General features: G+C 36.4%; 1 protein-coding gene across 2 annotated transcripts in view; it reads right to left on the reverse strand.

Moving 5' to 3' along the window:
• Positions 1–23231, reverse strand: part of ssh (Protein phosphatase Slingshot) — a 334909-nt gene that overhangs the window by 94465 nt on the left and 217213 nt on the right. For both annotated transcript variants that reach the window (XM_081770478.1, XM_081770477.1), the window contains exon 3: positions 8335–8494. In XM_081770478.1, coding sequence (XP_081626604.1) covers positions 8335–8494 — 160 coding nt within the window. The remainder of the gene's footprint in view (positions 1–8334; positions 8495–23231) is intronic.

Below are 23231 nucleotides of genomic sequence, written 5' to 3' on the forward strand. Positions count from 1 at the left end.
ACTTTCTGTTTCAGTGTTAATCACAATAGAGCAAAAACGGTAGAAGACAGCCAGATCTTTTTACGTGGTTGGGCACCTAAGAATAGGGTCTATCATAAACATAGCCACTGTTCTACTATTACCTCTACTACAATCGGAAGTGGTCGAAATGGAAGTGTTGATTTCAATATTGATCCTCATACAGCAAAAACCGGTAACAAATACCGAGAAACTGTTTCCTCGGTATAAATTTAGTGTCCCGAAAGTAAGTTCAATTTCAGCTCTCATGCTTCTATTGAGACCTGAAATGGAAATCTATACCCACTTCCGGCTCCGATATCGATTCTCATACTAGAGAAAAACAATCTCTATTAAAACCGGCACTTGTAGAAGTACTTTGCTTCCGGTTTAAATTTTTAACTTTTATAGAGAAGAAACAGTAAGAGATGGATGGAAAGAATTTCCTTTTCGTATGTTGAGGGTTCCATCTCTTTCTTTACCCTCCTCTTGAAAGAAGAACTGATACAAATATCCTTCTGGTTAAAATACAGCATTCCTACTATTTGGAACTTCTGGCGTACCGGTATTTCCATAATGTGAAAAGAAACACATTTATCAACAAGCAATAACAATAAATAAAGAAATAAAGAAATAAAAATAATTTCTACAAAATACCAGGTAGTCTAAAAACGTATTGAGCCTTTTACACAAGAGATGGTGTTAGTGTTCCAAATCTCACAGTACATGTATCGCAGCGGATGAGGCCTAACCCCATTTACAGCTGTGCAAAACATGTTGCAATTCTTGTAAACAGACATAAGACATTGCGTCGTGAAGATGAATGACAGGCGTGTAAGCAGTCATGGCATCACCAATGACCTAAGTAAGCATCCATCACCAAACAGTGTTAAACGATTTGGAGAAAGTTGGCTACACAAAAAGAGCTCGACATTTGGGTGACACGTGTTCTCACTCAAAAAATAGTTACTTGAATAAATTTCTATCTTCGAATCTCCACTCAAACGTACCAAACTCGAGCCATTTCTGAAGCGGCTAATCATGAGCGATGAAAAATAGATAACTTACAACAATCCGAGAAAGATGGTGGTCGAAAAGATGAGAAGCTCATTGTCTGCGGAAGCTGGCACTGGCACTGACACCTGGAAGCTTATGTTGTTAGTTTGGAAAGATTGGATGGACGCGTATGACACAAGCATCTGCAGCCGGGCAGAACGATAGGCTCGGACCGGACCCTTACCGCGAGTGCATCTGTCAATTCTAAACGACCGAAACTGATCAACAGAATGGGTGTTTTCTATCACCCTGACAACGCCAGACAGCATACATCTTCAACGATCAATCATAAATGAAGAAAACTTGGATGGGGGATTTCAATGAATCCACCCTATTGTTCGGACCTGGCACCATAAGATTATTTGTTTCAGTCTCTGCAGAACCCCTTGAAAGGCTAATAGTTTCAAAAGAGGCCTGTGAAAATCACGTGTCATAATTTGTTGATCTGAAATCACAGAAATTCTATACTTACGGAATTATGGTTTTGTCGGGGAAAATGGTAGAAAGTTATCGAACAAATTGTATATACACATGGCTTGATAATGTTATTTTGAATTTACAATAAACGTCTCAATTTTGCCCTCTAAAGGTCTAGTGATATAATTAACCTACAGATGTACATTGTTTGCTTCAAATTTAGGAGAACTTCTCAGTAAATTCTTAAGAAATTTCAACAAAATTTTGAAAAAAAATGAAAAATAACAAGAATTACATCTGATGTATTTAATATGTATGTTTCTCTCGCAGAATTTGAATACATCTTCTTCCTTTGCATATCAAAATCATTACGATTTAACATGAAATAGCTTCGTGGTAACTTTCAGAGACATTTTTTTTTAAAAAGTTTAAGAGAGAAATGTTTGTAACGGGAAAGGAAGTTCATCAGCGATACATGCAAACAAGATATTAGAACTGGGATCAATACTAGCTGTGTTCCCATATTGATTGATGAAACACTTCCTTATGTGTGATAAGAAAGAAATTCTTATGCACGAAACGCACCACCTCCATTTTTCCAAACCCGCTCAAACTTCTAGAACAGCTTTCTTTATTCGCAATTCTACAGCCAATTATTTAAAATTACTTGAACCATACAAATCACATGTCTCTTTTTAACCACCCAAGATGTTTTACCTGAAACTTACATATTGGCATCTCAAACAATATCGAAAAACATCGAAAAACAATACAAAATTGTTTACAGAGTCATATAATGGCACAGCAGAAGAAATTGAGCAAATAGATAATAATGAAGTTGGTCGAATTAAACAATCTAACTTAACTAGACTTCTTAATGTTAGAAACATAAATGATATAATTTTAGCACAAAGTAACTCTGGTCTGTTTTCAAATATGAAAGGTGTTATAAATTCTGACTTTGAAAATATCTTGCTGTTCCACATTAACGTACAATCAATAAGAAACAAATTAATTGAAATTGAAATTTTTCTTGACTCATTTCCGTGCCATATTCTTTGTGTTAATGAACACTGGCTTAGAAATGAAGAAATACTTCTATACGTACCTAAAAATTATATCATGGCAGCAAGCTATTATAGAAGTAGAATTACCCATGGCGGAGTAGCAATTTATTTAAGAGATGGCTTCACCAATGACTATATTGTTATTAACGTAGATAATTTCTGCTATGAGGGGGAATTTGAAGTAGTTGCAATTTTATTTCCTAACGCGAAAACAATTGTGGTATCAATTTATCGAACACCAGATACGGATGTCAATGTCTTTCTTGCACGCTGGGAAGACCTTACTAACTACTTAAGTAAGCATGATAAATATAACATATTATATCTGGGGGATGTAAATATCAATGTTTTAGTTGATACTCCTACCAAGAATTATTTTTCTGATATACTTAGATCATATAACTTTTATTTTCTAAATGATCAGCCAACAAGAAAGGAAGCTTGTTTAGATAACATTATTACAAATGTATATAGAAATGATTTATCGTGTGGTGTAGTACAGTGCTCATTGTCAGATCACGATGGCCTATATGTGTTATACCCCTTTGTCAAACACAATAATACTAGGGTGATGACCAAGAGTTTTCGAGTACTTAGTTTAGATAATATCTGTAGTTTAAGACATAAATTAAAAGAAATTGACTGGCAACAAATATTCTTCAGATGTAAAAATGTAGTAGAAGCGTGTGATTTTTTTATGTATAATTTAACACGATGCCTAAACGAATGTTGTCCAAGAAAATTTAAACGCTATAACTTATCTACAAACAAATTACAGCAAAATGTTAGTAACTGGTACACTCCGCAACTAGCAGAGCTTCGTAAGGTTGTCATTGCTTGGTACAATAGGGCTAAATCGGGCTGTCCTGTGGGAAAAGAAAAATACATCAGAGCTAAAAGACACTACAGAAAGGAAATAAGTGCGGCAAAAATTAAGGCAAACGACAATTTTATTGTAAACCATACAAATAAATGTAAAGCAGGGTGGACAATTATAAACAGGAAAATAGGGGTACGAAAAGAAAATGATTTAATATCAATATCCCCTGACACTTTTAATGAATTCTTTGTAAGTAGTGCTAAGTATGTAAATGGTAATACAAGCAATATCCCTAAGTCCACAGAAAACGGTGTTATAGACTTTAAAAGTATTCTAAGTTCATGTAGAAATCATACTAGTAACTTGACATTTAAATGGACAAACGTAACACCTGAAGCAATTTTGTCAGTGGTTCGTAAGTTTAAGACATCTGGTAGCGAGGATTATTATGGGTTTACTAATAGTACAATTAAAAACATTATAGACGTAATAGTGGAACCCCTTACACACTTAATTAATTGGATACTAGTAGAAGGAGTGTTCCCAGATTGTCTTAAGATTGCGGTTACTATTCCCATACATAAAAAAGGGGACAAAAACTGTCCCAGCAACTATAGACCAATATCTCTCGTACCAATTGTATCAAAAATTATTGAACATTGCATGAAAGAACAACTAAATCTGTACTTTGAAAATAACAATCTCATTAACTGTGCACAATATGGGTTTCGGAAAGGTATGTCCACAATTAAAGCTGTTGAAAAAGTTGTATCTGAGATAATTGATGCCTTTGAAAACAGTTCATTCGCTTGCGCAACATTATTAGATTTAAGTAAGGCTTTTGATACTGTTTCACATGAAATATTGATTCAGAAATTACAGTATTATGGGATCAGAGGAACTGAGCTCCTATTGATCAGGTCTTATCTTGAAAGTAGAAAACAAGTTGTGTGTGTACAAAATAAACAGTCAAACGTACTTGATATATTAACAGGAGTGCCACAGGGAAGTGTCATTGGACCTTTTCTATTTCTGGTATATATTAACGATTTACCTGACTACGTATTAGAAACCACTGTTATGTATGCCGATGACACTACATTTATAACGAAAGATAATAATATCAACGCAATACACACAAAAAATAATAAAGCAATAGATAAATCTACTGTTTGGCTGTTCCACAATAAATTACATTTGAATCATAATAAAACAGAGAAGTTATACTTTCATCTCAGCAGCTCCACAACTGATACAAAAGAATGCTCCTCAGTTAATCTATTAGGGATATACTTAGATACAAAATTAAATTGGAATGTGCATACTATGCAACTTTGTAAAAAATTATCAAGGGCAGTATATGTGTTACGTAAATTAAAAATATCTGTAAGTAAAAGTCTATTAATCACTGCATATTATGCTTTCTTTCACTCTCATCTTTCGTATGGCATACTATTATGGGGTAATTCTTCCGGGGCACAAACAGTATTTAAGTGGCAAAAAAGAGCGATAAGAACGATAACAGGAATTCCAGAGAGAGAATCTTGCAGACATTTTTTTAAAGATTTTGGAATAATGACCATCCCATCCTTGTACATATTATCGTGCCTTATGTATATCAAAGAAAACTGTACAAATTATGTTACTCGAAGTAGTGTTCACTCACACAATACAAGGCGCAAAAATGAAATAAATATTCCCCATGTGCGGCTGTGCAAAACTCAAAATAGTTATAAATATATAGGGATGAAATTGTATAATCTGTTGCCACTCAGAGTGAGAGAAATGGAGATTAAAAATTTTAAATGTTTTTGTAAAAAGTGGCTCTTAGAAAAGTGTATATATAGTATTTCAGAATTTCAGGAAGAAATTTCAGGATTAGAATAGAAAAGTAGTACTAGGTAAAATATAAAATATTGTATTGATTAATTAAAATTGTAAATATTACATGTACGCAAACTTAAATTTTGACGTTGTCTATTACAACATCATGTTGTTTAACGACAATAAATTATTCTTATTCTTATTCTTATTCTTATTCATTCTCGATTCCCCAAAGTCAATATTTCGTTTTGCTAACAAGTGCTAACAATCAACGACGTGAAATACAATCTTACCGCCTATTGGGTATGTCTTATGAACTAAAAGAAACCACTCCTTAATAATGCGGATACCCTCATACATAGAGGGTTTTCGCCACAAAACTCATCAGATGCTTTGGTTTGTTCGAGTTGAAGCATCTCTTTTCAACTCCGAAGCTTTATAAGACATTGACCTAAAGTTTAAAGTGCAATTCGAGTTAGGTGGTCTTAATGGAAATTAAAGCAACAAATCAGACGACTAGGAAATTTGTGTTCAACCACTGAGTCCAGTATTTTCTGGAGGTAGAAACCCTTTGACGATTTGCTGAACACGCAGCCAAAAACTAATGTGCGTGGAGAAAAGGAGATACACACCGCAGAACCGTATATTCCAGAACCCAATCGAATAGAAGTGAAAGCCGCTATAAAGAAATTAAAGAAACACAAATCTCCGGGTGTAGATGAAATTCCGGCTGAGTTAATTTTAGCTGGAGGCGAAAAATTGTGGAACAAGATACACAAACTCATTCTCCTTATCTGGAACAAGGAAGAATTGCCACAAGAGTGGAAAGAGTCAATCATTGTTCCAATTCACAAGAAAGGCGACAAAACTGACTCTAATAATTATCGAGGCATTTCTCTTTTGTCAACATCCTATAAAATCCTTTCAAATATTCTGTTAGCAAGATTGACCCCATACGCAGATGAAATTATTGGAGATTATCAGTGCGGATTTAGACGAAATCGATCAACTATCGACCAAATATTTACCATTCGCCAAATACTCGAAAAGAAGTGGGAATACGATACCCCGGTACATCAACTATTTATTGATTTAGAAAGGCTTACGACTCGGTTAGGAGAGAAACATTATACAACGTTCTTACAGAACTTGGAATACCGAGAAAGCTAATTAGATTAATTAAGATATGTTTAAGTGAATCCCAAAGTAAAGTCCGGGTAGGAAAATTTTTGTCCACGAGCTTCCACGTCGAAAATGGCCTGAAACAAGGAGATGCGTTGTCGCCATTATTATTTAACTTTGTGCTGGAATACGCCATAAGGAAAATCAAAGATAGCAACCAGGGCCTAGAGTTGAACGGCATTCACCAGGTTATGGCATATGCTGATGATGTAAATTTAATAGGGGAGGATAGGAGAACAGTAGAAATAAATGCAGAGATCTTATTAAACGCTTGCAGGGACATGGGTTTAGAAGTAAATGCAGAGAAAACTAAATACATGGAAGTGCGTCGGGACCGTAATACGGCAAATTGTGAAGGCGTTAAAATATTAAATAATGCTTTTGATAAAGTGGATACTTTCAAATATTTAGGATCAATATCAACAGACGAAAATCATATTCACGAAGAAATTAAATGTCGACTAAAAGCAGGGAATTCGTGTTACTACTCGGTTCAAAATCTCTTGTCGTCGCGAATTCTGTCGAGGAATTTGAAGCTTAAAATATATAAAACGATAATCATGCCCGTTGTTCTGTATGGTTGCGAAACATGGTCGCTTACTCTGAGGGAAGAACATAGACTGAAAGTATTTGAGAACAGGATCCTGAGGAGAATATTCGGACCGAAGAGGAGCGAGAATGGGGAATGGCGGAAGCTTCATAACGAGGAACTACATAGTTTATACGGTTTACCCAACATTGTTAGGGTCGTCAAGTCTAGGAGGCTTAGGTGGGCAGGTCATGTAGCTAGAATGGAAGAAAGTAGAAACGCTTTCAAAGTCTTGACTGGTAGACCCATAGGAAAACGACCATTAGGAAGACCTAGGCGCAGATGGGAGGATAATATTAAGATGGATCTCGCAGAGATTGGAACACAAAGTAGAAACTGGATACAATTAGCTAAGGATAGAAGTCAGTGGAGAGCTTTTGTGAACGCGGCACTGAACTTCCGGGTTCCATAGGCCATAGAGTTAGTTAGTTAGTTAGTTAGTTAGAAACCCCAAAGGTTGATACTGAAAAATATGATTGGGGAATTCTTACTTAGCGACATTTTCTAATTCAGAATCACGTCAAAAACTTTTTAAATTAATTTACTTAGATGATTGATTACCAATGACTAATTTATTGACGATGCACAACTATTGCTCTCATATTGGTGTCGGTATTTTATAAAACGATAATCATCCTGTTATTCTGTATGGTTGCGAAACAGGGTCGCTTACTCAGAAGGAAGAATGTAGACAAAGTATTTGAGAACAAGATCCTGAGACGAATATTCAGACTTAAGAGGAACGGGAATGGGGAATGGCGGAAACTTCATAATGAAGAACTGTATAATTTATACAGTTTACCAGACATTCTCAGGGTCATCAAATCTAGGAGGCTCAGGTGCGCAGGTCATGTAGCCAGGATGGAAGAAAGTAGGAACGGTTTCAAAGTCTTAACTGAAAATCAAATCGGAAAACGACCATTAGGAAGACCTAGGTGCAGATGGATCTCAAGAAATAGGAATACAAAGTAGAAACTGGATCCAGTTAGCTAATGATAGAAGTCAGTGGACAGCTTTTGTGAACGCGGCATTGAACCTCCGGGTTCCATAGGCCATAGAGTTAGTTCGTTAGTTCCTTGATACATTATCCGGTGCTAAGGAGACATATGCCAATCAAAATTTACCTTGTGTAAGTCCAAATATGCATTTTCACCTTTAGAATTTCTACTTTTTGAATATCTTAAATGAATATTAACTATAAAACTGGCTAAGGATGCATGTGCAGCAAATATTCAATTTCGTACACAACAAACATGGGGTGTCTACAGACAAATCGATTGAATTCTTCGGGTAGCAACTGCAGACATTTTGCTATGTAGGACAATCAGTAACGAGAAACAGAGCATTTGAAAAAGAAAAAGAAAGAAATGTTGTTTACTTACCATTTTCAACGTTTCTTCTGGTCGAAGGAGATAGAACATAGACTGGAGGTGCTGCTGGATGTCAGAGCCGCTGGCGCTCACTCGACGACTCGGCCGAAGCCGCTCATTCGGAGGCAAAACCAGAGCCGCCCCCTTCACCGCGAAGTAGCACTCACTCAAACTACAAGAGAGGATGAAAGAAAACACGTGAATTTCACATGCAATCATTAATGCTTTACTGCATACTTAAACAGGCTAGGTATAAACATGCGCACTGCTGATAACTCATGCGTGTTCTCTCGTAGGGGAAGGTATTACTCTCATCAGTTTAACATTTACCCAAAAGACCCATGTTGAAATTCTTCCCTTGCAACATAACATTATTAATAATGTTGTGACATATATGACAGTGATACTAATTTGTCATTGTTTAATATCACGAGTTTCGCAGAAGATTTAGTTCAAAGAAGTGCTTCCTTTTTAAAAAATCGACCATTTCTTTAAGTATAAAAGAGTATTCAGAGTATAATAAAAAATGGGTAACACTAAAAATTTATAATATACTAGCTACACCTGCGCTCTCTCATTCAATTAGCACTGGAAAATCTACACAAAATTTGCAATCGATCAGTAAAAACGGCATCTTTGTAGAGTCTATGGTTCCGGAGAATTCACTGTTGAGAACACTGGCCACAAACATATAAACTTTTCTTGACCACAAACACATAAACCTGACATTTTAATATATAGATTATTTACTACTTAAAAAAATAGGTGACAATATTATCGAACTGCAAGGAAGAAATCGTCATCTATACCACTACCATGCTCAACAAGTCCAAAATTATTATCACTGTTCTCAGTCAAGAAAAATAACGAAAGTCTGCTGTGCGTTTAATAATTCAGACGAACAATGGTTGGTTGTAGAGCGGAGTACAGACTTCAATAGTTTATAGAATTACGGTACAGATGGCATTAATGTAAAAGGAAAGTAATATCGGCTACAAATTGGACCTATAGACTGACAAGTTTATTTCTTCTATAAATGCTTCGTTGTTCGAACATTTCTAAAATAATATTTACAAAGTTTCATAATAATACTATTTGAGACGCATGATTAATTTGATACTAATGACATCTATACGACAATTCTAAGAAATACTTGGAAGTCTGCGCACCATTTTCTAATTTCCGTTGTGCATCTAGGTTATCTCTGTGCTGTCATTTATAATTGGCACCAGTGTTGCCGACGAGACTAGAAATTTTTTCGTCTCGTCTCGAAAATGAGACCAAAGTCTAGACAAGAAGTACTTTTTTGAACTCGAGTCGAGACAGGAAAATTCATGAGTCTTGTAGGCAACCCTAGTTCACCCAAGTCTTAGATCTCACACACTGTTTTAGTGTTACACGATTCATAATATTTGGTCTAGGAATTAATTCGTGCGGTTGGTACGCACACATTGAAGCTGTAGTACAAACACAAAATACATAAATACCTTAAGAAAAATATTGTCCATCGCTAGCCACCACTTTCGCCCATCTGTCAGGCAATGTACGGATTCCGTGGCGAAAGAAGTCCTCATCCTTGGAAGCGATCCAGTCAGAGACCCATGTTTCGATATCTTCTGAAGAAGTAAACCGCTGTCCAATCAAATCGTTGTTCATGCAATCGAACAAGTAGTAGTCCGAAGGAGCAACGTCTGGTGAATACGGCGGGTGGGGTAAAACTTCCCATCCGACATTTTCTAAATAGGTTTTGACCGGTTTTGCGACATGTGGGCGAGCGTTATCATGTTGAACAATAAGTTTATCATGTCTGTTCTCCCATTCTGGTCGGGTTCTGGCCAGAGCTTGCTTCAAACGCATTAATTGTCGTCGATAACGTTCTCCATTCATAGTTTCACCCGGTTGCAGCAGCTCATAGTACACCACACCTTTCATATCCCACCATATGCACAGCATAACCTTTGCACAGTGAATATTTCGTTTTGGTTGTGATGGACCTGGTTCACGTGGTTTCACCCAGGCCTTTTTTCGTTTAGGGTTCTCGTAATGGATCCACTTCTCATCACCCGTAATAATTCGATGCAGAAACCCCTTTCTGCTCTGTCGTTGAGGCAGCAATTCGCAAATGGTTTTTCGTCTTTCAACGTCTCTGTCTTTCAATTCATGTGGAACCCAATGTGACATCTTTTGAATCATTCCCATGGCTTTCAAGCGTTTGGAGACTGTTGTTTGATCAACGCCTAATGCTGCTGCAAGTTGTTCCTGCGTTTGACACGAATCCTGCTCGAGCAATGCTGTCAATTCTTCGTCTTGAAAATTTTTTGGCTGTCCAGCTCGCTCTTGGTCTGCCAAGCCGAAATCACCACTTCTAAACCGTGCAAACCACTTCTGACACGTTCGCTCAGCTAGAGCATGGTCACCATACACTTCCACCAAAATACGATGACTTTCAGTCGCACTTTTCTGCATGTTAAAGTAATGCAGCAGGACACCCCGCAAAAACACTTTATCAGGCACAAATTGCGCCATGTTCACTTAACTACAAACTGGTGTTGTTGACGCTTTAATCCACTGCCCTATACTACGAACGATACGCGATGATAGGGGTTTGCAACACATGTGTGGATACACGGAACTGTGGGACGCTCCGTTCGTTGTGCCATCTCTTGTCCACCCGCACGAATTAATTCCTAGACCAAATATATATATATATATATATATATATATATATATATATATATAAAATGTCAACTGATAAAAGGGCTGTACGAACATAATAAAGATGATTTATCCAAGTTTAAACGTACTCAAGTCATTACACAATGTGCTTCATAATAAATATGATCTATAAATGTTACATTACATCCTGTGACACTGAAGGATTCTCATGACTTCTAGATGAAATTAACCTTTACAGGACGAACGGCTCAACCTCCATCGCTTCGCTCCTAATTAACCTAGAGAGGTGATTTAGGTGTTTATCTCTTTAGGAAGATGAAACTTTAAAATGGTGTGCATTTCGTTTACATCGAGGGTCAAGCAGCTGAAGGATAGGGGGAAATGTGGATTTTTTAGTTCCCCTCCCCTCAGCATTTGGTGGAGGGAAACTTTTCCCCCCAAAGGAGCTACAAGGGTAGGGTAGATCAAAATATTTTGAAAAATATATACAGGGTAATTCACGTAGGCAACAGGCTTGGAATTTTTTCTCACTTGGTGTTGAACTTTCGCCCTTCACTTTTTTATATGATTGTACCCAATGTCTGGCATACACGTGAAAATATTTTTTTTCAGCGTACGACAAATAACAGTGTTGCCATAGTTCCACAAGTTTCGAAAAATGTGTTGTTGTTTTTTTTTAAATTTTTTTTTAATTTCTTCTTTTTCTTTTACGGGTTGGGCACGGGAGGGCACAAAAGTTACCTCGTTGGAATCTATGTCAGGGTAGACCAAAATCCTTCGAAAAATATGTACAGGGTGATTCTCGTAGGAAACACGTTCGGAATTTTCCCTCACTTTCGCCTTTTTTTTTTTTTTTTACATGATTTTACCCAATGTCTGGCGTATATGTCAAAATATTTTTCCTGCGTACAAGTAACAGTGTTGCCAGCGTCTCACAAATTTCCAAAAACAACAGAATATCATTTTTTTTTTTTTTTACAAAAATGTCGTCTTCTTCTTCTACGTGTTTGGCACGAGGGGAACAAAAGTTAGCTCGTTGGAATCTGTGTTCCATAATCTTTACAACGAGGTATCGTTCATGTCCCTGTGACAATTAGAAGGGGTACTAGGACCGCCAACGTAAAGGTTTACGATTTTCTTGAAATCCCTATCCGTCCTGTAAAGCTTAAGAAAGGTATAAATTTTGTAGTTTAATAAACGAGACGGAAAAAAGTTCGAGACGAAACTAAAATATCTTTATCGAGAACTGAACCGAGAGGAGACTTCTACAAAACCTTGCCAGTGTAAACCTTGCCAGTGTACGATGAATAATAAATCCATGAATAGAAGGATATTGACTCCATTATCAAACTTCTTCCTTGGTATTGTTATCTTCTCTACTTGGTGTTAACGGGGTAAAACATTATGGTGTTACCTTTTGACATTATATGATTAATTCCATGCTTAATACCAAAACAATTAATGTATTGAAACTAATGTTAATACCAAAAGAATGGAAACAGCCAAATGACCTTCAAGAATCAGTCAGTTTCTGCGGTTACCAATTACGTTTTCACTCCAAGTTTAAGAAAGATAATTCGTACTTTCGAAACGAAAAAAAAAAAAAAAAAAAAAAAAAAAGACCTCCCTAAATCACTCTAACTTAAAATTATTTTATTTTCTCACAATAACCAACTGCTTTTAAATACTGCACGTTACAAAAGAGAAAAATAGAGCTACGAATCAAAAAACATTCACACGACAATATTATTTATCTTTATGTATACGTACTTCTGAGAGTATCGGTATCTACGGCCTTAGGCCCGTCACGTATCAGGGATGACACCTTTCGGGGAGCATACTATTAGGGGAAATAGGGAAGAAAGAACGCTGCCTGGGATGTACGTTAGATGCCATCCCAGCAACTGCCTAGCGTGGATAAGGAAACCCTCATTCAGGATGGCTGGCTCTTCCACTTTTCCGACCGAGTGCACCCACAGGGAATCGTACCCGAGACCGCTCGCACTCACAAAACTATAGTTTGTATTAAACTGTCTAAAAAGTCTAGTTATAGTTAGACACTACAAGAGCTTGTAACAAACATACACACACACACACACACACACACACACACACACACACACACACATATATATATATATATATATATATATATATATATATATATATATATATATATATATATATATATATATATATATATATATATAGAAATAGTTGTGTTGCTAGTGGCTCATGTGGAAGGATATCTGCGCGACATTAAAGAGATTGGGCTTCAAAATCCTGTCAACTCAACATTTTATTTTCCTGTGTTAATCCTTCCTACCCTATTTATCTTGAGCTAAAAATACGTGAAAGTACTTTTAGTATTGTCTATTCAGTTGCATGTAGTCAGCGACAAAAGTTCTTTCCGTTTGATGACACAAATTTCGTAAGTAACTTCAGAACGGAAGGACAATTTGAATACAGTTTTCAGTAAATTAAAAAGAATGTAATTTTCTGTATATTACAGCCACCGTTATTTCCAAAATACATTTTACCAAACGGAGAGAACTTCTGTCGTTGACTGTACAAAATCAGTGATGGAAACTTTTCCTCATATTTTCCGTATCTATTTCGTTATATCAATATTCATTATACTCGCCGACCATTTCCCTTGATTTCCTTGTCTTCCAAATATAATTTAAAGCGACCATAGGAATCCTGCAACAATTCAACATTCCCTTTTCCCCTTCACTGCAGCCGGAGAGGCGGCAACAGTCATGCAAACAGCAACTCCCACCACAATCTTTGAGCACGAGGCTCCATCATGTCTCCTTCGCGAGTTGTCGGCCCCATTACGAACTCCTCGGAGAAACAAGGAAGTTGTAGCAGTTTATGGATTATGTCGGACACGATATTGTCCGTTATTACTCCAAGATAGGACCATCGTTTTCAATAGTAGCCACCCGAGAACTCGTTTTCTTATTTTTAAGATTCGATTGCCACAAGCGATATGTGGGATACATCACATCAAAAATACGCTATGGGAAGTAGCGTAGTTTTTTTTAATTTTACTTTTTTTTTTTAATCTACTCCTGCCAGTATATACGACAGATTTTAATTCACTGAAGTTCAACATCCCTTTCAGTGTGGAACCTTTATGTATCGTGGAATCTTAACATATCCTTCGACCGGGAATTAAACGCGGAACCATACAGGAAACACAGTCGGCTACATATAAATAAAATAAAATAAAATTAAATTAAAAAATGACGGAATTTACTACAAAACAGTCACTCTAACATATTAACATATTAAGACAGAAAGAATGTACTGTTTTGGCAAACTAACATGATTCCGGGAATTTTTATCGGGGACGAACCGCGGGACCACGCACAGAGAACAGTCGGCTACTGGTGAACTCAGATCATCTTCTTCTTTTTTTTTTTTTTTTTTTTAAATGCCGGAATCTAATACAAATGTGAACTCAGACATACCAAAACTAAGATAATCTCCTATTTCGAACAAATGTAAATGTTTCAACCAACCGACTTGTGCGACGTCGGTGGTGAAAACCAACTTTCGCATTATTTACTTTAATTTTACAATTTCACTCAGTCATGTATAGCCAAATACATGCGGCACTCTTAATCTTGATTCGACTATTTGCGGGAGCAAAAGGATATAGAGCAGTGAGGCAACTGCGGAGCTGAAATGGATGGTGGGTGCTGACAAGAGTTAAAATGTCACTGTGTTACTTTTATATAATGATTACCCAAATTGGCTCTAGAAACATTAGCTATTCGCTCATTCAATTAGTTCTGTGCTCAATCCTCATCATAAACTAAATCTAGGATCACAATGGCGATATAAATCGTTGAACTGAAGACGCTGAGCACTTCGGGACATCCGGTGGGCTTTATGGGACAAAGATATATCATGAAGGATAGTGTGCGCTTCATTGCGGATAGTGAGTCTGATCCCGGTTGCAAAACGACTACGGTTACGTCCTACTAATGGGGTTAAAATTAGAGATGCAAGGGCTCGGAAAAAAACCGGCTTTTTTGGAAAAAAACTCGGTTTTTTCTGCTTTGCTTTTTTGCTTCGGGAATTTTGGGCTTTTTTCAAAATACTGCTTTAAATTGATAAAACAGACTTTGTATCGCTTCTCTATAACACAAAAAATCATTTAATTAGTGGTTGATGCTGATAATAATATAAAACATCGAAAATAAACTATGAATTTCGAAAAAATATTTCAAACAATTTTTCTTCAACATATTTACATTATGAATTCCACAGGATTAACCAATGTATATAATAAGAATTTTTTAACCTCTTATATACAAAAATAAGCAGAGTTGGCAAGAACCGTGGTTGTTTTTGAATATGCCAAAAACCCGTTTTTTGGGGGATGTTTAAACCAGGCTTTTTTGGTTTAAACCAGGCTTTTTTGACTTAGATTTTTTGCTTTATGTATTTATATTACATATTCACAGAAATAGCCTAAGTTTGTTTCGCCTTGATGTTATTATGCAACAGCGGGGTTATGCCGGAAGAACTCCCATAAGCTTAAAGAAGTGCGGTCAGTAAATTTCTTAAGTTGAGAATCTCCCGCCCTAGCCATTGGGAAAATCCCGTCATTACCTGAAATGTAAGACAATAACGGGAAAATCCTGTTATTGCTTTGCATGTAAAATTTAAAGGTCAACGTACCATAATCAGTACGCTAAAACTGAGGTATTAAATTACAAATTTAGTACCGGTACGTAGATATCATTGAAAGTCCAATCCAAGCTAATGTTAGAAGCTATGTAGGCAATCGATAAATTTTGCCAATTTCTATCAATATATTTAAGCAATATTGGCTTCTTTATAAAACAACACGCGTTTAGGCATGTAGAAATATACAATTTGGTTTGTTTCGTATATTTAGGCTTAACATCCTTACGAAATACCGAGGTTATCAAGGAGAAGACTTTCGCTTAAACTGACATCCGAACCGCTACTTGGGTTACGCATGAAAGAAGGATTGTGGTTCGACCGAGAATTGAACATGGGACACCTTGATTAAAAGGTGAAAGGGAAATAAAACTATTGCAGGTGGTTTGATATCTGGAAACGTTACCATGAAGTTCACACGATTCGCATTTTTCATTCTTTTTATTTTTGTGGTTTAAACCAATTAAAAAAAAAAAAATGGTGTAAATCAGCCAACCCTAAAAGCAAACACTTCTTTTTAAAGAATACACAAATAACTAGCAAAATAGTACGTAGTATTTTTACTTCAAAATATTCCATACCCTCTTTTTGAAACAAAATAAAATTAAAATAAAACATAAGAGAAATACTTAGATTTATATGATACACTTAAAGGCTGCACATCTAGAGCTTTTGGTTCTGTATATTCTTGAAATTCTACAGTTAAGTTTTATAGAACCACTATCACAGTTTACCCAATCCTCAAGTTTTCTGAATTTTTAACAAGAGGGATTCAACATATCATTACGGAACTCCCCCCCCCCCCCAAAAAAAAAAAAGACTACGGAATATATTTAAGTTAAGCTAAATACAACTGCACAACAAACATGACTGAGTGATTAGCTTTTGCGCTTCTATCGGGAAGTCCGGGATTCAACCAGCATTCGACCATTCTGACAAAGCTTTTCTTCATTCCATCTGTGAATGTAGAAATAGTGCGTGTACTGTGAGTTGGGCGACTTCCTTTTTTATTGTTTTTAAATCGTTATTATTACTAATTACCAGCAGTGACGGTTTTGCGAAGGTTAGGGGGGCGGTCTTTCGGACTGAAGCCCGTTCCCCAAAGTTACGGAATGTCTGCAACAAACGAAATATCTATTATTTATGCCTTTACTCATAAACTTTAAGCTCCCGTCAAATAAAAATTACGAATGTTTAAAAATACTAAACATTAGAGAGAAACCCTTCCCAAAATACTTTTCTAAATCCGCCACTGATTCTCAGTATAAAATGATTTTTAAAGTTGTATCCGGAAGATTATTGCTAAACATATAAACGAAACGAAATATTAGTTATGCCTGTACTCATAAACTTCAAGCACTTCCCAAATAAAATTAGGACTTTTTAGGAAACGAAACAATCAGAAAAAACCCTCCTAAAGTACTTTTCTAAATCCGCTATTGATTATTTGTATAAATTGGTATTCAAGGTTGTGTCCGGAAAATTATTGCTAAATCACTTCACAGCTACAGTATAACAGAAATGTGGAAGTACGGTTTGACGGATATATTGAAAAACGTACGCTTTGACGGATAAATAGAAAAACGGGCAAGTTTAACTTTTGCGCTAGGAGCTAGAGTACTAAAAGCTCTTAGAAATGAAACACGGATGACAAACTAGAGAAGAAAAAAGATGTCGATAACTCAAAAGTTAAAATAAAGTTAAATAGCCTCTAAAATTACCCTCAAATACTACATTCTTCGTGTTAGCTTTAATTCGTAAAACATGTGCTCCATCCATCTTGATGGTGAATTTCAGAGCGAAATATCACATTCAGGTCATGGAATTTTTATCTAACTGTAGAATATACTATAAGAAAGCTATTTAGGTAGAAAAATCATGAAGTTGAAAAAAGCCAAAATTTCCAAAATTCTCGGTTTTTTTCCAAAAAAGCCGGCTTTTTATGTGAAAAAAAACATCGATTCAAAAAAGCCGGCTTTTTTGCATCTCTAGTTAAAATTAAGACTTGCCTTGAAGTCAACGTTTGTCTACGACAAGGTCGAAAACTTGGTGGTTCGTATATGAAAACAGAACTTTATAATAAGTTTTTATCGTGTTCTGTGCGTAGCTGATAAACTTTAAGGTTAAATTAGTTTCCTGGGATAAGTGCGTGAAAATGAATTATTCGACATTTTAACATATTACTAATGTGAATGGATTATGATTATTAATACATTACCAATACAATTCCTGGCGAAGGAACACCATAGCTTCTCACTTTTCCCACTCCTTCACCGTGCCAATAACAATGAATACTAACAGCGGCGGTATTCGTCCCGAAGAAATAAAAGAAGCAAATTTAGTGCAATCAATAAAGCGGCGGAACAGACAGCAGGCATTGTCACGTCAAAAAAGTTGGCTCCCCAGCCAACAACATGCAACCTGCTATGGCTATTTCTGGTGTTTGGATTGGAAGTGACGTCACAACTGCACACACTGACGTCTTTTGGCCTATGTGATCCAGTCGATGGCCTAAGAAAAGTTTTAACGACCAATTTCGAGAAAATAAAGAGAGAGAAAGAGAAAAAGACGGCACGAAATAAGTTGAAGAAGAGTTCGTATGTTTCCATCTCGCTTAGTGCTTCGACGAATTGTTTCACCCAAATTCACCACGCAACGGATCTCAAAAGCCCTTCGTCTACAAAATACAGACCTGAGATGTTAATATAGAATGAATGTGTATTTTATGTAAAATATCTGCTACTTACAAATTATTTATTCAAATTAAAATACAATTTAAAAAATCAACGAAAATGTGATCGAACTATTATATGCAATACATACTGTAGGTCCGATGTCACATTTTTTTTTTAATCTATCTCCTCAATCCTAAACCTGAAAAAAAAACTCCAAAAACTGCAATGTAAAGTCAGTGACAAAAGTTCTTTCCATTTACTAAAATTTATTTTGGGAATAACATTGGTATGGCTGCAATGTACAGAAAATTACATTCTCTTTTTTAATTTACTGAAAACTGTACTCAAATTGTCTTTCCATTTTGAAGTTATTTACGAAACTAATTTCATCAGATGATTTTTATTATTATTGTCGCTGACTATACGAACAGTTTACTGGTACGCAATAAATAATAATAATAATAATAATAATAATAATAATAATAATAATAATAATAATAATAATAATAATAATAAGAAGAAGAAGAAGAAGAAGAAGAAGAAGAAGAAGAAGTAGTAAAACTGGAAGATTGAAAACGTATTCCTTAACACACATAGGGGTCTACTTATACTTTCTTTCTTCTCAAAATTCAAATACAGTACGTGCCTAGCAACGTCTTCGTTATTTTGCAAACTTGTCAACTACACATCCCTCTTGTATGGTAAATCTAATTAAAACAATTAAAATCTCCGTCAGAAGATGGACAAACAATTAAATAAACTACTAAAAGTAAGACATAATACTTGGGATCAAATAGTATCCGCATCATACTATACGACTCCGTTAATGTTACTGAAATCTTGAGTCCATCTATTTCTCAAAGCGGAGCAAATTATAACTTTAAAAGGAATCATAAAAAAAAAACGTAATTTCACAACGAAATGCTTGGAGTTCAGAACTTCAATTGTTATTGTGCTCATTTACAACATTGTCTCATCGTCTCTCAAATAAGTGTGACAAGATCCTTCTGAAAACAAATGAAAAAATGAAATGAAATTTTTAAGTTTTACGTCCCACAGTTATGCCGGTTAGGCTAAAGGAGACGGTGACTATGAGAAATGAATGAAATGGTGGGATGTAGAAAGTGGGAGGAAACGGGAGAGCCCCGAGAAAACCCAGGCACACGGTGTTTGTCCACCACAAAGTTCACTTGGCGGGAGCAGGGTTTGAACCCGGGACCCCAAACACCAAAGTTCATAGCTCTATTACTATGGGACCTATCGTAGTCGGGACAAGACATAACTAAGGAACTGGTATGTGAACTATCCAAATATTCATGTTTAAGAACCGGGTGTCTACTAAAATTCCAAAATGAAATTTCGTGACTTTTTCGTGACCTTTTCTTTACCAAATCACAAAATTTCCTAACTTTTTCAAGAGCGAATTTCGGTGCGAATTAGGTCAAATTTTCATCCATGGGATAGAAACGTAGTTTGCTTGCGATTTGGTAGCGTCTAAAGTCGACCATAGACATTTTTAGTAGTGAATTTTGACGTTTTATAGAACAAAATTTTCCAATCTGTACTTATATTTGTTCAGTTTTTTAAAAAATCGTGACCTAAAAGCTAAATTTCGTGACTTGCATGACCGTTTTCTGATTTCGTGACTTTTTCGTGACATTCGTGACTTACGTGACCGATAGACACCCTGAAGAATGCTAAAGTACTTGCACACGAATTTTTAGAGAAATAGGTGGAGAGTGATCAAGTACTCCCAAACAGCCTCTCTAAATCTACTCACAAAATACTGACAATTTTTTTTGCAACACCCTGTATATGCTACTTCATAAAATCTACTAGCCTCCTAGAGTTCACTCAGAATGATCAGCAAGGGAAAGTAATAGATTCTCAGTGACGAATAATTGGATTTGTGAGCTTAGGTAACGGACAGAAAGCAGAATCCCCAGCACTTCACTAACATTTAGGCTTGCTTCTAAAACAGAGAGACAGTATGTTGAACCCAGAAGTTCAACTGAGCAGCTGCATTGTGTTCATCAGGACAGTTAAAGGATAGGGGAGACAACAAGAATGTGCCAAGAACTCAAAAAATGAATAAAACGCAACTTAACTGCTACAGTGGTCTTCCTCATGCCTCGGATAATAGCTGTAAGCACAGCACAATTAGGAAAGATCGGTTCTACAAATATTTTCAACAGTTTCTGCTGCCAAAGAAATTGGTCCTGAAGAAACAATTGTACGTTTCTTCCAAGTTCTTCCTTTACTGGACATGAGAATATTAGCACTTTTTTTCTTTTCGTCCAAATTGTTAAGGGTGCTTACACTTATGTTCATTAGAAACATTCAATGTGTCTTGTTTCTTTCCCTAAATACTAAATTTCATTTCGTTAAATAGTGAATGTTTGCGAGTTGATTTTTAGCAACGACGCTGTTGTCGTGAAATCATACCACACCATAACAGATTTCAAGCCATTGAGGATCATCTGAAGGGTTACAGGGAGCAATGAAATTCCAAGATCTACCGCCAAGTTCTTAACACTGATGTCAATATCTATGGGAAGGAAAATGAGATCTTGGAGAACAGAGATTATGCACATTCTGGAGTTACAAGAACATTATACCCTTTACAGACCTATATATAGACTCATATGTACTTTGTTCTTCATTTTCCCGTACCTTCGAATATTCTCTAAACAAGGGAGCATGGTGGCTCAGTGTTAGAGCGTTCACTTCTGGTGGATAAGGTCCCTGGTTCGATCCTAGCTTTCGCCAATTGAACTTTGTGGTGGACAAACACCATGTGCGTGGGTTTACTCGGAGTTCTCCCGTTTCCTCCAACTTTATTGATTCCACCACTGCATTCATTTCTCATCATCACCGTCTCCTTGACCCTAGCCGGCATAACCGTGGAACGTAAAACTTAAAGATTTCATTTCTTTTCTAAAAAAAAATATTGTATTTTGAAAAGTTTGTTTAGTAACTGGAATTGTAGTATTGTTTCTCTTTTGAGTTAAGACTTTATTTCCTAGTAGCTTCCCTTCTCCCAATATTCTTCATTCTCAGTCTTGCTTCTGCTATTCTCTACACAGCCAAGAATCCAATCCCATCTATTCCTTCTCTTCAGTATAATCGTCTCTTCTTCTACCCTTCATTTAACACCTTACCCATGCATATAATTTTTAACATTCTTCCATAGCACAATAGTTCGACGGATTCCTTTCTCCCACTGCCTGATCCTCCTAGTCTTGCTTCACATCCATAACACGCCATACTTTATGCATATACTTAAATCAACTTTTCCTTCAGTTCTACATCGATATTTGGAGTCCGAAGATTTTGTTCTGGTGCACTCGTAGCACATGAATTTAATACTAAGATCTTTAAAATAGTGTCTGTTTCACTAAACGGACTACTAAGTATTAAAAAGTACACAGAAAAACTGCCGTGTCGCGACAAAACGCTGTAACTTGAGTTACATTGTTTTGTTGCTACAAGCATTTTTGAATTTCCCGCCACCGATATTTATGTTCACCAGGCCCAGCATTGAGCTGAGTCAAATACTTTTGAAAATATACCAAAGAGAATTTCGATGTAAGTAGGAAATTAGCCGGTCTGTGGCGACTTTACGGCTCTTTTTCTCAAAACTGCTCCGCCAAAGTTACAGCGTTTTGTCGCGACAGGGCAGAAAAAATTCTATTGTATTTTTAAATTCTTTAATATTTTAAAAATATAAGCAGTGGCTGGGAGGAGTGATAAATTTTTGACATTTCTATTAAGATTAGGAATTATATTTCTGGGCTTTCGACATGTCCATGTTAGCCCGACGTCCCTCGGCGATTGCACTAACAGGGAAATCGAAGATAAAGAGAGGAATAGGGAAGGAAAGAAAGCGGCTTGCGAACATTATGTTAAGCTAGGTTGCCATGCTGCAAGACTCTTGTAGCTGTCATTAAAAAATCTTCCTACTTACTGTTTACACTTTATAACATTTTGAAAGCAAGAAGGATATCGCCACACATGCAGCCCTGCACTCTAGTGGACAAATAGTCAACTTCCTTATTAAAAATGTGTATTTTGGCGCGCTAACCTCCCCGTCCAAAAGAATTCACCGTTTCGGAAGCGGCGAAACTTTTTTTTTTCTTTATGTCAGTGGGAGGACAATAACAGGTAGCAAGCAAGAAGACCCAGAAAGTTGCACATGATTTGACTTCTTGCAAGATGAAAAAATTGTTGCATATCCCTTTCAAGATTATATATGCATGGAGAAATATTGTAGGGTTGCAATATTTTTTTAAATGACAGCTACAAAATTCTTGCAGCATGACAACCAAGCTTTAGGTGCCATCTCGGCATTTACCTGGTGTGAATCAGGAAAATCCAAGAAAATCTTATTGAGAACGGTTGGCCTGAAAAAGTTTTTACCACCCTGTCCCCACTGGGAATTGATCCTGGGACCGCTCGCACCAAAGACGAGAGCATTAGGGACTACGTTACGCAAGATTACTAGGTATTTCTATCGTCTTTTGTTGAACTTTCCACCCCCTTACTCAAGTTCCTGATTATTCAAGAATACGAGTACAATATCCAGCTAAAACACCGAAATCACTGAGAGAAAAAAAAAATGTTAACCATCAAGGCACAAGAAATTCCAATATAAAAGCCCATCACCAGTCCATCGTGTGTTACTCTCGCGTATCACACGAAACCTTCCTTGAAGAATCGACCGAGTTACAGCACCAATAGTATTTACTATGATCTGTCCTAGTTCAAAACATGTTCACGAGCCCGCATTAACAACCAGACTAATACACCGAACTACTTAATACGGACTGAATTCATCGCAGTTTATTAACCGAA

The sequence above is a fragment of the Thermobia domestica genome, chromosome 9 (genome assembly GCF_964235325.1).
Source record: "Thermobia domestica chromosome 9, izTheDome1.hap1.1, whole genome shotgun sequence".
Lineage (NCBI taxonomy): Eukaryota > Metazoa > Arthropoda > Insecta > Zygentoma > Lepismatidae > Thermobia > Thermobia domestica.